At 42.0% G+C, this 16,645-nt stretch overlaps 1 protein-coding gene across 2 annotated transcripts in view; it reads right to left on the bottom strand.

The window, feature by feature from the left end:
- Positions 1-1,003: 1,003 nt before the first annotated feature.
- Positions 1,004-16,645, bottom strand: part of ZNF277 (zinc finger protein 277) — a 38,528-nt gene continuing 22,886 nt past the window's right edge. For both annotated transcript variants that reach the window (XM_081022375.1, XM_081022376.1), the window contains 8 exons: positions 14,826-14,917; positions 12,813-12,923; positions 11,091-11,223; positions 6,815-6,882; positions 5,354-5,450; positions 3,659-3,701; positions 2,830-3,004; positions 1,004-1,545 (listed from right to left, as the gene is read on the bottom strand). In XM_081022375.1, the coding sequence (XP_080878501.1) occupies positions 1,353-1,545; positions 2,830-3,004; positions 3,659-3,701; positions 5,354-5,450; positions 6,815-6,882; positions 11,091-11,223; positions 12,813-12,923; positions 14,826-14,917 (912 nt within the window). In that variant the 3' untranslated portion in view covers positions 1,004-1,352. The remainder of the gene's footprint in view (positions 1,546-2,829; positions 3,005-3,658; positions 3,702-5,353; positions 5,451-6,814; positions 6,883-11,090; positions 11,224-12,812; positions 12,924-14,825; positions 14,918-16,645) is intronic.

Below are 16,645 nucleotides of genomic sequence, written 5' to 3'. Positions count from 1 at the left end.
TCCTTCTTCAGTTTGGTCCTCCTCAATGTAGTACTTAAGAACCTAAGAAAAATCTCCTGGATCAGGCCAACAGTCAGTATCCTGTTCTCATAACAACCAACCATATACCTATGGAAGGCACGCAGGCGGCACTAGAGTGCAAGACCACTCTCCCCTCCTGCAAATTCCAGCCACTCGTATTCAGAAGTGCGCTGGCTCTGACAGTGGAGGCAGAACATAATCAAGAGGGTTAGCTCATGTTCTTAACGTTTCTTAAATTACTTATGGTCTCTGGCGACCTTTGCCTCCTTCCATGCTTATTTTATCCAAATCTTTTCTTTTCAGTTCTAACCTCCACCCAGCCAACCTTTTCCAACTCCATCCCCCTTGACTTGGAACTCTCCCCAGAGATCTTTCAGCTTCCTTCCACTCTGGCCTCTCACTGGTCCAGATCAAGTTCTCCTCTCATTGTTAGAACAAGACTATGTATGTCCACGGCTAAGATCAGATTCGTGTTACTGCATCACTGGCCTTTCCTGAATGATGCTGCGTCCAAGTAAGCAGCAAGGGAAGAAGCGACAAGGAAGCAGTTCGCATACCACTGTGCAACATATGACCGGGCCCTAAGAGCATTCCAGAGTAGAAATTAGCCTCAACATGAATATTTCACTCTATTATCTCCTGTATTCGGCTTTAAACAAGAGATTTGATCTGAATGGAGGAAGCTGAAATCCTGTTCTGCTAATCAGACTCTAAACATCACGACATAGTATACATAAGGGGCTAGGTTGTCTCCTGTTTACAGCTGTAAATCAGCAGGCATAAAAGTTTCTTGATTGGAGATGTTCCGCTGAAAAAGCATCCATACCAATAAACATGACAGTATGTTTCTAACAGCTAAACTAATTCTGTATCTAGCGCTATAGCTGCAATCCTAAACGGTTTCTCAAAAGCAAGCCTAACTGAATGCAGATCGACTCAGTAAATGTGCATTGTCTTGCAATAATAATAATAATAATAATAATAATAATAATAATAATAATTTATTTATATCCCGCACTCCCCAGCCGAAGCCGGGCTCAGAGCGGCTAACAACAGTAAAATAATACAGCATTCCAAAATCAATTCATTATAAAATCAGTTCAAATCAAATTGGTGGCAACCATTGAGCTAGAGTTCTGTGAAGAATTACCAAAGGATAGCCAAAGGATAGCCTAAGATACCAAAGGATAGCCTAAGAACATAGGATTAGTTTCTAATTTATTTTTTTAGCTTCTCACTCAGAGTGGGACTATTGCAGCCTGTCAAAGTTACCAAATCACCTTTTGCTTTGTGAGGAAACTGTGTATTCAGAAAGATGCTTTACTTAATTATCAAGGTTCTCCGTTATTTATCTCCTCACAAAGAAGTTGATTTAACACACTCGTCCGTTTCAGAGCCTCTATGTTAGAAATATCTTCGCTGATGACAGGCACATCCTCTTTCTGTTTCCCAGCTGTCAATTCATCCTCGCTGTCCGAGAGCGTACAGAGAAGGGTATCGTTTTCATAGGTAGGAAAATAATACCTGGAAAGAACAGTGAAGAACAGCGTCATACCTTGTCACTGAAAAGTCCCCTTTACAAACATGCTTTTAACTGGCGATATTGGTCCTGCTTCCACATGGCATTACCTTACTGCTTGCATATCCCGGCTGACAAAGCCTAGTGTGGGGTATGCATATGAATATTGTAACCATGTAGGCGGGTGTCAATCACATGGGAAAGAGAGACAATTTGAGACCTCCCACATGAGTGCAATATTTAAACATGTTTCCTAATACTGCTCCCCACATTGCTGGGGAAGCAGCCCCAATATTTGGATGGGCAAGCATATATGCACAGTATGTTTTCTTCCATATAAATCAAAACATTTAGTTATTAGAAATCTTAACAGGAGTTTATGGGCTGTTTAAGGTAATAATACTGTATATTATTTCTAAACATCCACCCTGTATTTAATTTATTCTGCTTGGAGTAATGACCTGGTTCCATCCAACTCACTGCACTGTGAGTTCTGGGTGCAGGGCACGAGTTGGGTCCATTACTCACAGCCAAAGTGAAAATGTAAATTTGTGGTCGAGGACAGCTCACTTTCTAACTTTATCCATAACCTGGTAAAAGTCATGCACTCACCAACGGGCATATTGCATTCCTTGTATTATATCACTTGGGGAATACCCAAGCAAAGCGGACATTGCAGTCTGTTCTATCGCCCTTTTACTCTAAAGGTATGTGGCTATCAGATACTACGCATAACACTTATTAAGTCTTCGGAAAAGACAAAGCAGGCCCATATGGTACAGCAAGGGCAGAGAATGCGGAATCCATGTCTCATTTACAAGACACTAAGCTGGTTCTCATGAAACAGTATGTCAAACTATGACTTACTGAGACTTTGCAGGCTCCAGGAGAGGAGCTCCCAGATACTTTGCTCCTCTCCCCAGTACTTTTTACTGATGTGTTGAGCTTAGCCAAGGTTTGGCTTAATGTGTTTATGGTTAAGCTGTCTCTGCACTAATTACAACCTGTAACCAAGGTTTGCTCTTGGCTACAGATCATGGTTAGTGAATGGTTAGTAACCACAAGTCTGGGTTCAAAGGACACACTACTAAGCCAAAGCTTATTTTCCTCAGGGCAGTAAAAAAGATCCGGGGTGCAGCAAAGTGGCTGTAAGTTTCTTTCCGGGGGGTGGGGTGGGGCTGCACATTCACATGGATTCTGTAAGCTAAAGTTCGGCTTACTGTGCCGTGCAAACCAGGTCACAATCATGCACTGAGCACAACGCTGGAGATAAACAAAAACACTCTTACTGTGGCTGATCCCACATGGATCTGGCTGGCAGAAGTGTTATATGTCTGGTCTCTTCCATATGATTTACCAACTCCCTTTTCAATTGGAATTTCTCCTGGCAACTGTAGCATCGACACTGATGGACCTCTCTTCTGATGAAGTTCAACAATTTCACTTGCTGATAGAAATTCAAACCTAGCAGAGAAAAGTATTATTTTTTTTAAGGTGCAGGGGGAAAGGGGGACTGGAAGACACAAGCAGTGAAGGTAACCATTTTGGCCCATTAAAAAAATGAAATAAATCCAAATTAGGATAATACTTTTATTAAGCCAACCAATATATCACAAAATAGCTAAAAAGCTTTTGAGTTCTTAAGAAGTCTTCATCGGGCTAGGTGGTAAACAGAATATTGAGGGGGTTAGTGGGAGCAAGGAGAAAGCATTTTTTTGGCTTATGTTCGACCCATGGAGTATGTGTCTAGTTGCAGTCTTAAGATGGAACAGGGAAGGAGGTATCTAAATCTTTTCTGCCATTCCCCCAATTCTCCAGAGCTGATTTGGGGAGGAAGCACATGTGAGAGGAAGCATAGGCTGCTTTGTTGCACAAGAGTAAATCCTTGCACTAAAAGAACAAGAACAATACATACTGTCCTCAATCTGCTTACTACAGTGATTTATTGAGAACTACTATATGTATCTCATGCTACCCTTTTACATTCAGGAAAGGTCAGAACTGCCAAAACTGAAACATTTGGGAGTGACATAGGTTGACTTCTGGTCCTGCACTTCTAAGAAGACACATTTCTAGCAGCGGTAGAGGTCCCTGATACAGTATATGCTTTTTACTCACCATGATCAGCCTTAATGTTTAGCAGGTCGAATCCATGAGCCTCCTGGAATTTGGGAAGAGCAAAAAGGGCTTCTAATTGTGAATAATTAAGAATTTTTCAAATTGAAAACACCTGAAGTTTATAAAGAACAGGGACACCTTAGCAAGTATGCTGTGATTACAGGCTACAGACTACTGCTGTATGATTGCTGAAAATTCTTCACGCTACTGTTGTTAGGAGGTGACAAGCAGCATCACAGGAAATCAAACTACCGTTCCACCTAGCAGAGGGCTATTTTACTCTGCATGGTATTTGCCAAGCTTGCTCCTTGGAATTTGTTAACTGTGAACACCAGGGATTGAAACTCAGGCTTTCGGTACTCAGCGTGCATATTCTATTAAGATAGACCTATTAAGAGACACCTAAGTAGGATATGGGACACGGGTGGCACTGTGGGTTAAACCACAGAGCCTAGGACTAGCTGATCAGAAGGTCGGCGGTTTGAATCCCTGCGACGGAGTGAGCTCCCATGGCTTGGTCCCTGCTCCTGCCAACCTAGCAGTTCGAAAGCACGTCAAAGTGCAAGTAGATAAACAGGTACCGCTCCGGTGGGAGGGTAAACGGTGTTTCCATGCGCTGCTCTGGTTCGCCAGAAGCGGCTTAGTCATGTTGGCCACATGACCCGGAAGCTGTACGCCGGCTCCTTTGGCAATAAAGCAAAAATGAGTGCTGCAACCCCAGAGTTGGCCACGACTGGACCTAATGGTCAGGGGTCCCTTTACCTTTACCTTAAGTAGGATATAGGTCTCTCAAGTGGATTACTGAAATGCTAACCTTTACAAGTGGGGCCCTGCTGCAGTGTGCCATGCTTCTGTTCAGGGTACAAGTGACTCTAAGCCACACCTACCCACCCCGCCAGCCAGCCAGTATTCTGTGCCCATTGAGCTTCTTCAGTCCCCGCTGGGTTGTTTCTCATTTTCTTCTCCATTTTGTGTTTTATCAGAGAAGCCTGGACAAATTGTACCCAGTCCCAGCTGCATTAAAACCTTTTATTTATTTACTACACCTGCCAATAATAACATAGCATGAGTACAAGAAGACTCAAATCAGTATGATGATGATGATGATGGTGATTCTAATCTTTCCTTATTATAAATGCAAAGTTTTAAAATCTGCTTAAAGGTGGCCAAAACATTCTCTGCTGAAACTAATACAGTGGTACCTCGGGTTAAGTACTTAATTCGTTCCGGAGGTCCGTTCTTAATCTTAAACTGTTCTTAACCTGAAGCACCACTTTAGCTAATGGGGCCTCCTGCTGCCGCTGCGCCACCGGAGCACAATTTCTGTTCTTATCCTGAAGCAAGTTCTTACCTGAGGTAATATTTCTGGGTTAGCGGAGTCTGTAACCTGAAGCGTATGTAACCTGAAGCGTATGTAACCTGAGGTGCCACTGTAAAGTACAGAGCAGCCTTCCCCAATATGGTGGTCTTCAGATATTTTGGACTGCAACTCCCACCAGCCCTGGTGGGCATAGAGAATGTTAAGGAATCATGGAAGTTGTAGTCCAAAGTATCTGGAAGGCACCATGTTGTGAAACAACGACATAAAACAGTGGGGTTTTTTGGACTAGAACAGGGCACCTGAACGCTATCAAATTATATCCTCTCCCTTTTCCAAAGCAAGATCTAATACAGAAAGTGGAACAAGCCTCTTACCTCCATGTGAGCATAGAGCTTTTCTGTAGTGTCGGCTTGCTTTTCACAGAAAAGGCACACTGCACAAACCGGATGTTCTTCCCAGCCGGACCAGTCTCTGCAAAAAAAGCAGTGCAAAAAGCCAGTTGAAGTTGGTGATTTGCAAAGGTTTCTGAAAGATATGGAGATGCTACAAACATGGGGACCAATTCTGATTCAACTTCTCCAACATGAAAGTAAACGGGAATCAACTTCGCAGACTGTCATGCAATTTTGTCAATGCAAAGTACAGTGGTACCTCGGGTTACATACGCTTCAGGTTACATATGCTTCAGGTTACAGACTCCGCTAACCCAGAAATAGTACCTCCGGTTAAGAACTTTGCTTCAGGATGAGAACAGAAATCGTGCTCTGGCAGCGCAGCGGCAGCAGGAGGCCCCATTAGCTAAAGTGGTGCTTCAGGTTAAGAACAGTTTCAGCATTCTTTCTCCTGGTTATGCAGACATGACTATCGCTTATAATTTGATAAGGCAAATCAATGTTTACAGTGGTACCTCAGGTTAAGTACTTAATTCGTTCCGGAGGTCAGTTCTTAACCTGAAACTGTTCTTAACCTGAAGCACCACTCTAGCTAATGGGGCCTCCCGCTGCCGCCGTGCCCCACAGCACAATTTCTGTTCTCATCCTGAAGCAAAGTTCTTAACCTAAGGTAATATTTCTGGGTTAGCGGAGTCTGTAACCTGAAGCATATGTAACCCGAGGTACCACTGTACTGCAGAAGGGTATGGGTGTGTTTACTTGTAAGGTTACAAATGGAAGGTAAAGCAATACTTCATTTCCACAGAGGGTGGTTTGCTTCCAGTGTGCAGTTGGACAATGCCATCTCTATAGTAATCAAAACCATTAGCTAGTGGCCATGCTCCGAAATAACAGCTAGAAAAGGAATTGTATTTTATTCCCACCGGCTCAGTTTCACCTCCTCTTAACCCCCATTCCCTCTCCATCCCCTAATCCTAAACTTCTGAGAACTTTAAATGAAGGAATATAAAACGGCTGCAAAATTTTGTAGTGCACTGGGGCCTAGCTTTTCTGTGCTATCTCCCCTAGGGCACTTGCCCCTTTGCTTTGTTTTCTGACTCTCATGGGGGTTATGAGAGAATTGGGGAAATATGGTGGGCTCTGCTTCTTTAGAAGGGCAGTCCATACAGTTTATTGCTATGCCCTAACTGGAAAGGACATACATTAAAATGCAAAATTATTATAAATGGGGTGGGAATACATAGCATGTTGAACTGTATCTTCTATGGCTCCTCGTGGTTGCTATAAAACACTAAATAACGCTGGAAATCCTATTAAATCCTATTCATCAACATTCTCGGCCATACCTACTTTGTCCCTGAATGCCACTTTTTTTACAACATAATGTTGCCAAGCCCGCAGAACAGATTTCCCACCACTCTAAACTTTAAATACAACTCTTACTCTTCCTGGTTGTCCAACAATTCTCTGTCATCTTCGGACTGAACCTCTTCCCAGGTCTTGCCAAATTCCTGGAGGGGAAAGAAAAATGCACAGAGCAAACATGAATCCATTATACTTCAGCAACAGTCAATGCTCCAAGTCTTAGTCTTAGACAGTGGATGTAAATAATTCAAAATGAGGCCACTCAAGGTCATTTACAGCTAAAATAAAAACAGCTTAAAACACAGAAAAGAAAGCGATAATTAAAAAAACAAACATTAATAGAACTAATATGTATATATGTATGTATCTATATGTATATGAGACCTGTTAAAATATACAGATCATCACACCACTCCTATCCTTAAAAATAGTCAGTTCCCAAAACCAGTCGGAATAAGTTTTCACCTACATGTCTTACATTTTCACATTTTCAGTAAAGCATTTGCCTCCTTGTAATAGCTTGTTAGAGTTAAGATACTGTTGTTTTACTGTGGGAAAATGCACTGTATGTATGTATGTATTTATTTATTTTTATTGTTAGCCTGCCACAAAAGTCTAAACTGGCTGGTTTGGTAGTACAAATTATGTTTATTTTGTTTTTAAAATTGTTATATTTTGTGTAATTTTGCACACTACCTTGAAAGGTCAACTGTCCCCCAAGGGGTAGTGTATATATCAGGTAATAAATAAATACAATAAATATTTAACTAAATATATATATATATCATGAAGATTTCTAGGGCCAAATTGACAGAATTATGTCTGTGCCACCTTTAACATTGTTTGAGCACATAGCCTGACACGAAATCTAATACTGGGCTGGATTATGTTAAAATTCTGACTCTTTGTCAAGATGTGACCCTGGGTAAGTTGGAGTGCCACAGATACGACCCACTTTTATTTTATATCCTTTTCTGGCAATGCATGTTTTTTTTCTGGGGGTGGGGAAGACAGAAGGGCCATTATGTTTGAAGGAGCTACAACGCTGAGGAGTAAGGGGAAATGTTTAAAATAATAGTAAAACACCATCTAGCTACTCTAATGCTAAGTGTATTATTAGCTAGTGCTTAGATCAGGAGTAGCCAGGTGGCATTTTACTTTAAAGGGTTTTCGCCTTATTCACACAACATTGTAGGTCCTTCAGACACAGTGTTCGTTATTACCACTTCTAGGTATGCTGGCATGTCCTACCCTTGTTCCTTATTAAATAATAAAACAGAAAAGTCATGGAGACAAGAGATTAAAATGGAGTCTTACAAATCTACAACGACCCCATTGCAATATTTTATAGCAAATGAAAACACACACACACACAAACACAAAAAGACCAGTCCCATAGCTCCATCAAAGCTGCTACAGCGTGTCAGGTAAACGGCGCACAGACATACATTTGTTAGAACAGCCTGTAACAAGATGTCAGTACAGATTAGGGAATTTGGATCCTGTAATTAATTCAGAGATGCTACTCTCGAGGGTAAACTCTCCAAGTGCGGCAGCCAGATTCATTAATGTTACCAGGATAGTGAGATAACTACTGGTACCTCACATTAACACCTCTCTCACCACACCCACCCACCACAGTACCACGCAGGCTCCCATGAAAGTAGTCATATCGAGCAGCTAGCTTTTTAATTAAAAGCTAATAAATAGGGGTGGGAAGGGGGTGGTAGAGGAAGAGTTCTCTTCCCTAACCACTTACAATATAATGGTATCAAGTGGGGACGCGGGTGGCGCTGTGGTCTAAACCACTAAGCTCTTGGGCTTGCCAATCAGAAGGTCGGAGGTTCAAATCCCTGCAACGGGGTAACTTCTGTTGCTCTGTCCCAGCTCCTGCCAACCTAGCAGTTCGAAAGCGCACCAGTGCAAGTAGATGAATAAGTACCACTGCGGCGGGAAGGTAAACGGCGTTTCCGTGCGCTCGGGCTTCAGCCACAGTGTTCCACTGCGCCAGAAGCGGTTTAGTCATGCTGGCCACATGACCCGGAAAGCTGTCTGTGAACAAACGCCGGCCTGAAAGCAAGATGAGCGTCGCAACCCCATAGTCGCCTTTGACTGGGCTTAACCGTCCAGGGGGCCTTTACCTTTTTTTACCTTTTTACCTAATGGTATCAAGTGACCCCAAGTTTAGAATAAACAAAAGCTTTAGATTTTTTAGGCTACATCAGGTTTTAAGTAATTTCCAGCTATACCGAAAGCAACGGGGAATTTTATCTCTTTCAACAAGTTCATTGCAGGAGAATTACAGAAGCAAACTGCCCAATGGCTTGGGCTTGCTCTCCACTACTGGAATTAAAAGTCTTTACAGTGGTACCTTGGGTTACATACGCTTCAGGTTACATACTCCGCTAACCCAGAAATAGTACCTTGGGTTAAGAACTTTGCTTCAGGATGAGAACAGAAATCATGCTCCGGCGGCATGGCAGCAGCAGGAGGCCCCATTAGCTGAAGTGGTGCTTCAGGTTAAGAACAGTTTCAGGTTAAGAATGGACCTCCAGAACGAATTAAGTTCTTAACCCGAGGTACCACTGTATTAACAGGACCATTTCATTATCTGCATAGACACACAGGCACTCATGTAGTACGGCAGAAGCGTGAGCCCAAGGGCCAGGCAATCCCCTCCTTCCCCCATGCTCATTTACCTCTTCTTATTCCATGTGGTTGGTGGGGTTACACAAGCCTCAGACTTACTTCTGTGTCCTGGCATATTGCAAACACACCTAAACTTTGTGAATAGCCCCTCAGACAGGCTTAAAGCAAGCCAGGCCAGTTAAACTTGTAAATTTGTAAATTGCCCTGTGATCTTCCAATGAATGGCAAAATATAAATTTAATGAACAACAACAACAATAAACTGTGACACAGAAAACTACTTTAGAGTAACTAGCACACAGGATCTCCTAGCCATAAGGCACAAATAATCCCATTAAGTGAAATTCTAGTACACAGGCAATACTAGAAAAATTATTACTGCTATTACAGTAACTCTTGAGTTTTATACAATATTTACTGCCCAATAAAAACACTCTTATAAGGCAATAGCATTACATTTCTGTCTTCTTAGAAAAATCAAACATGGTTTTGAAGAGCTGGTTCATGACCTCCAAATGCTTCAGGGTGTGCAATAATGAACGAGAGAGGCTACACATCTGTCATTTCAATTATGTCAGTCCACATTCAGTTAAAGAGAAAGGGAAAGCTTTAATAGTGGCTGGAAAACTAATTCAGCCTTAGTGAAATGCCAGTGAGATACCGGATATCAGAATGTTAGCACTGCAGTATAACACCTCCAATGCCTTGGGACCAAAGAACTTAAAAAGCATTCCTCAGTATCCACCATCCTGGGCCCTATGATCAGTAGGGGAGGCCTTGTTGGTGTTGACCTGTCTCCCCCTCATTATTAACATTTGGGGGGTGGATTTAAAAACATGCCCATTCACCTTGGCGGAAAGAGGCATTTCCGTTTCTTGGCCACAATGAAATGCTCATTTTGTCACTTAGTCTTGCAGAACACGGCCAAAGAACAAGCAAGAGCAACAGTTACCTCATCCACTCCACATTTTACCAGATTCTCCGAAAGAATATCATGAAAGACTTGGTCAAAAACCTTACAGAAATCAAGATATACTATGTGGCAGCATTTCCCTGATCTACCAAGCTTTTAACTCTACGAGAGAGAGAGAGAGAGAGAGAGAGAGAGAGAGAGAGATTTGTCTGGTATGACTTGTTTTTGAGAAACCCATGCTGGGGTTTAGTAATCATAGCACCCTTTTTCAAGTGCTCACAGGCTGACTGTTTAATTATCTGTTCTAGAACCTTTCCTGGTATCGTTGTCAAGCTCCCCAGCTGGCAAAGCACTTGCATCCCATTGATTTAAAACTGGTGAGACTTAAACCTGCTTCAGTTTGATGGCATCATGCATACAATTTGCAAATCAGGCTGCAATTTCAGACATTCTTACTAGGCAGGAAGTCCCAGTGAACTAAAAAAATGAGTTGACATATAGAGGATCGCACTGTCAGTCAAATAAGAGTTGCATATACAGTGGATGCTCAGGTTGCGAACGTGATCCGTGTGGGAGGCACGTTCGCAACCTGCAGCGCTGTGTCTGCACACGTGCAGGTCGTGATTCGGTGCTTCTGCGCATGCGCAAAGCGCAATTTAGTGCTTTGCGCATGAGCCGAAACCCAGAAGTAACCCATTCTGGTACTTCCGGGTTCGTTGCGGTGCAGTACGCAACCCAAAAATGTGCAACCTGAAGCGTCTGTAACCCGAGGTATGACTGTACATCAACTTACCAGATAATTAATGATATAAAATCTGTCGTATTCTCTGTTTTTGGCATTGATTCTGCGATGCTGCTTCTTTCTCATGTGATCCTTGAGCGTGTTCTTATCTCGAAAGGTTTTTTCACAGTACAAACACTGCAAGCTAAGATTAAAAGTAAATAAATAAAATTACAAACTGGTGCTAGGGACATTACTGTAAGGAACCAGCCACTCACTTCAAGTGACTATGATGACAGCAGCTTACTTTGAGAAAGCACGGTTAGATAAATTTATAGAGAGCAAGATACCCCCCCCCCCGCCGATGCAGGCAGTTCCGAGGTTTTCAGGAGCATATGTTGAATTAGAAGGCTTAAGGCATGTGTTAATGCTCTTTTTCAGCAGCTGTTTCGATGCAAACTGCTTCATAATCTTGGAGCACCCTGCAAGAGCTGGCATAGCTCAGTTGGCAGAGCATGAGACTCAATCCAAAAAATGGATTGACTTAATACGGCAAGTATATTATTTTAAAGATTGCTTATTGCAAGATTGTTACAGTGTGGAAGAACCTTAGTAAGTCATGCTTCAGATAGCTTTGGGCAGAGTGACTCTGCTTGGCATTAATATAATGCTGATTTATCAGATTCCCATATATCTCATTCTGCTGCCTGAGCAAAAATCACAAGGACCCTTTGCGCGGATGCGTGATTCACAGATCAATGTAACTGAACTGATTTGAAGAACATTTTAACATGTTAGCATATTGCATTGGTAAGTAAAAATACTGCCCTCTCTCCAACCATTACACACACACACACAAACAAACACACATATTTCCTGCCTTCAGGAATTGGTCAGGGATTGCATTTAGAGACCATCTGCAACTTTTACTGCTAATTCATCCATAGAACTATGAAACAATATTACTTATTCAATTCCCAGGCTCCCTTTTATAAGCTCTTAAAAATCCATTTTCTACCAACTGAGTTGCTTCGGAATACTCAAGGACCTATGCATCAAGCTCTTTTTTTCATAAACACAATTCGGAGAGAATCGAGCTGCTCCTTACTATTGATTTAATTCCAAACTTTTTTAAAAAATAAATAAATGCAAGAAGCATCCTCCCCACCTCCTTTCCAGTAGTGACTGTGGATGTACAATGGGTTGTTTTTATTTAGTGGATTTTCTGTGGTGAGGGGAAATTCAGATTAATGTTAAGGAAAGTATGGTTTGGGATAAGCATTTTGATGAAGACCAAACCATGTTTGTAAAAAAGTGCAGTGGTTCCACAATGAACACACATCTGGAAGCATCCCAAATTTTTGTACAGTGGTACCTCAGGTTACATACGCTTCAGGTTACAGACTCCGCTAACCCAGAAATAGTGCCTTGGGTTAAGAACTTTGCTTCAGGATGAGAACAGAAATCGTGCTCCGGCGGCACGGTGGAAGCAGGAGGCCCCATTAGCTAAAGTGGTGCTTCAGGTTAAGAACAGTTTCAGGTTAAGAACGGACCTCCGGAACGAATTAAGTACTTAACCCGAGGTACCACTGTATAAGTGACACTACTGCTCTTTCCAATCCTGATATACAAAAGCTATGTATATCAGGGACCTGGGTTCAAAGAGGAATGGTTTAGGTGAAGATAATGATGTGAAGAACCCCCAAAACAATATACAGAGTCTCTCGTGTACACTAACTTATTTGTTACAATGATCATATCCAGTCTTTCCGTAAACTCGGCTACTTAGCGCACCTGTCTAGTTTCTTCTGTAGAAGTTCCAAAAACTCCTCACAGTGTACAATGTTATCTGGCAGCCCAACATTGAATGCATGATCGTTTGCCATGTGATTGAGAAGGTCTGATCTACAAAGGAAGAATTCAAGCAGAGCGTTAGTTCCTTTAACATACTTTCACGGCAGCTTCAAAACATGGCTCTTTGGGTTGGTGGGTTGTGGGGGGAAGAAAGAGGCTGGTGCTATGGTTTAAGGAGCATCACTAAAAATAAATGTCCTTTCTCCCCTTTGTAAGTGTGCCTCTTTTCCCTGCAGAGGCCAACACGGAGAGAGGAAGAAAGCCCAAAGAGTCTTTCTGAAGCGGCTCTCTGTACTCGGAACACTTAAAATAGTTTAAAACCGCAACTAAGTAACTGCACTGTTTCTTTTTTTTGCGGCTAGACAAATTATTTCCACTTAACTGAAGAAAATGTGGATTTCACCCCTATAAAACCAACACTGAATAAGTTACAGCACTGTGCGCAGCTTTCCCAGCAGCGAAAGCAGTTGTGTGTAACTAAATGGGAAAATTTACATCTCAGATTTATCGCCACCTCACTGCAGCATTTCACAACCTGACCTGCCAGCTTGAAACCAAAAAGAATTGCTAATTTTAACCAATACTCTAATTACTCACCAGGGGAACCATTTGAGTAGATTTCAGTAGAAATGGGAGAATATATTAACGCTTTGCAGAGGTTGCCAAACTTTTTGTGCCCAGGGGCACCTATGCAAACTGGATAAACTGAACATGGCTCCCCTCCCAACCTATTCTATTGGCTACAACAAAACGATCCTTTCAGGCCTAATACCAGGGTTGGGGAAGGGATCCTGCAGACACCCAAGAAGGCTTCTATGGGCATGTGCCAGTCAGTCCATCTTGGTGCCTTCTGAGTGGTAGCAACACAAGACAAACCCACACACCTTTTTTAAAAAAGGAAAGGACCTTGGCATGCAAAACAAGTACATAAATCAAATTCATTGTTTAGAACCAGGTACGTGATGAGAAAGAGCCAATGCAAAGCTAGAAGAGGAGAATATTCCCACCACTAAAATGTGTGATGGGCTTGGTTTGCACACGGTTAACTATGTTTTAAAGATGAATGTGCAGCATGCTGGTGCCCAGGGCTAAAACCATGGGCAAAAAATCTTGGTTCTGGATTGTGGTTTATTTTGAGAGACAAGCCACAAACCCAGGTTCAGACATAATACCAAGTCAAACCATGGCAATGTGTCCAAGATTTTAGCCCAGTATACTGCACAACACCTTGAAAGTATAGTTAAGCCTAACTGTGGTTTAAAGTGATGTGCAAAGCAGGCCGCTGAGATCCACTAATTCACAGATCCACTAATTCATACACAACAATTCTGGTCCAACAACCATGGTATGTCAGACCGAAGGTGAGCCGTGTGCCCATGTCAACTAATGACATAGTCAACTAGAATGCCAGTCAACTAATGACTTTGATTCAGGACGGGCAAAACAAAAGAATTCTTTACGCTTCTTCTTTTATGGATTTCATTGCACATGATGCGATGATGGCCAATGGCATGCAAGACTTCGAAAGGAGATGAAGTCATGGACAACAGATCTATCAATAGCCATTAGTCATGATGGCTAAATCCTTGTTCCAAAGCATTGTGCCTCCCCCAAGTTGCTCATGGACTCCAAAACCCATCAGCCCCAGTCAGCATGGCCAATCATCAGGGATGAGAGTGGCTGTGACCTTCCAGATGTAGCTGGACTACAAAATCTCCATCACTGCCTTAGGTAGTTGATGGGCAGGTGTGAAATGGGATGTTGGACTGTATGGACCCTTTGGTCTTTCCACCAGCACTTTTCTTACACTGGGCTAACATTTTGCCAGTTATAAAATGCTGCTACAGCCACATCAGTACCAAAGCCTTATAGTGACATTTCCATTTCCCCCATTTGCATAGGATTGGGATGTTCACGAGGATGAAAAAGCGTTGTCAAACATTCATCGCTAACCTGTTACCAGTAAACTCTTTATCACAGAACATGCATGCACCGTGAAAGTCTGTGTCATTTCTCTCTCGCTGCTGTTGCTCCAGATTCTCTCTCTGTTGAACAGGAAGAAATACAACACATGCAATCACATCCGTTTTTGAAAATAGCTTCATTGTAAATTATTCCTAGCAGTTTTCCATTGTCTCTCATTATCAGCTAATGAGCAACACAGGCACTTGATTCATTTGAAAACATGGTTTTCTTGCCGACGATTAGGTTCAAATGTTCACACAGCATGAAGGAAGAGTAACAGGCAAAACAGGGAGACCTGAAGGCTGGTCTAATCCAGTGCAGTTCAAATGAAAACTGGAGAAAATGTATTTGCACCTCCCAAAATGAGAATTTGGATGACACAAGGATTGATGGACTCAGTCTGTATAACGAAAAGATTTTAGCCTCGATAAATCAATATGATCATCAGTGGCTCCTTGATGTATAGGTGCACCCGTGTGAATAAAAAGAGCAAAAAAAATTTTTTTACCTTAAATAATATAGGTTTAAGCCTTAAACCAAAGCAAAACATTTTATCATATATTCCTAACAGGTCTCCCAGAACACTTAAAAAAACCATTTTTGTATCTATTTCTAGGAATTTTCTCCTCCAATTTAAATAAAAGGTGCATTTTACTGCTGAGTGTTCATAGTATGAAGCTGCATATTGCTTCAGGCAACAGAACTGAGTTAAGAGAGTCTAGGTGTATCTTTTCCACGAGAGAGATTGAAGCAAGAAATCATTTATATTTTACACAAGTAACGGAAGACCTAGAGTGAGGAAACTGGAACTTGAAGATACTTAGGTTTCTCCTCACCGCACTGGAGATATAAAGAGCTCAAGATTTAAAATGTTGTAGAACTAAAAACCCTCGACACATTCTATATCACCGGGAAAAAATAGTTGTTTGGTGCCCCAGGGCTATGAAACTAAACAAGTCATCTTTTTTTAAAAAAGATCCCCATTTCTTCACCCTCACACCCCGTAAGCATCTCAGCAGAGGAACAGGCAGCTTAATAATAATAATAATAATAATAATAATAATAGACCAATGACTAAAGAAATCATAAGCCGTAATCAGCAACACCTAAAGGGCACTGCATTGGCTAGCCCTCTATGGTAAGCTTGAGTTGTTCTGGCAATCGGTTTATTTTTGAGGAAATTAGACAACCTGCTAGAACTACTTTGCAGGTTGAGCTTACCTATGCATGCCTGCTTCTCGGCAGCTGCAAAAAGTGGTGGACTCGGTATGTGTGAAAGAACACACACCTCCCATGCAGCTTTCACATCTCCAAAACAACTTAATGAGAAGAAAGTTTCACCGCGGAGGTGCCATTTTAGGGCTTGCTTTATGCAAGATCCATTATGAAAGGCCTGCTTTTGAACTGTCACTGAACAGTGCCTCCCCTTCAGCTGTTGAGTCATTAAGCGATAAGATGGCAAGAGCCCTAGAAACTCAGAGATATATGCATGTGTGAATCAGTTCAAAGAGAGCAAAAAGAGCAGAAGGACCTTTATCTAGCTGCTGCCCCCCTTTCAAGAGGTTCCTATTTATTTTGCTTCTTCTGATGTTGGATAGCTCTGCAAATAAGAAGCCACGGCTGATAAACACATTCAGCTGCCTCTGGGAATGCTCAGCTGGTGGATTTCTACAATTCCTTTGCTGAAGGAAGACTAGAGATTTATTGATAACAGGGTCACTAAGTAGGAATGGGCAGTGCTGCAGAGAGATCAGAATCCCAGGTGAAGAATCTTTACTCTTGTGGACAAACATATGACATATACTTTG

The sequence above is a fragment of the Podarcis pityusensis genome (genome assembly GCF_964106645.2).
Source record: "Podarcis pityusensis genome assembly, chromosome: 10".
NCBI lineage: Eukaryota > Metazoa > Chordata > Lepidosauria > Squamata > Lacertidae > Podarcis > Podarcis pityusensis.
The sequence above is the reverse complement of the archived record's forward strand: the minus strand, read 5'-3'. Positions and strand labels throughout refer to the sequence as shown.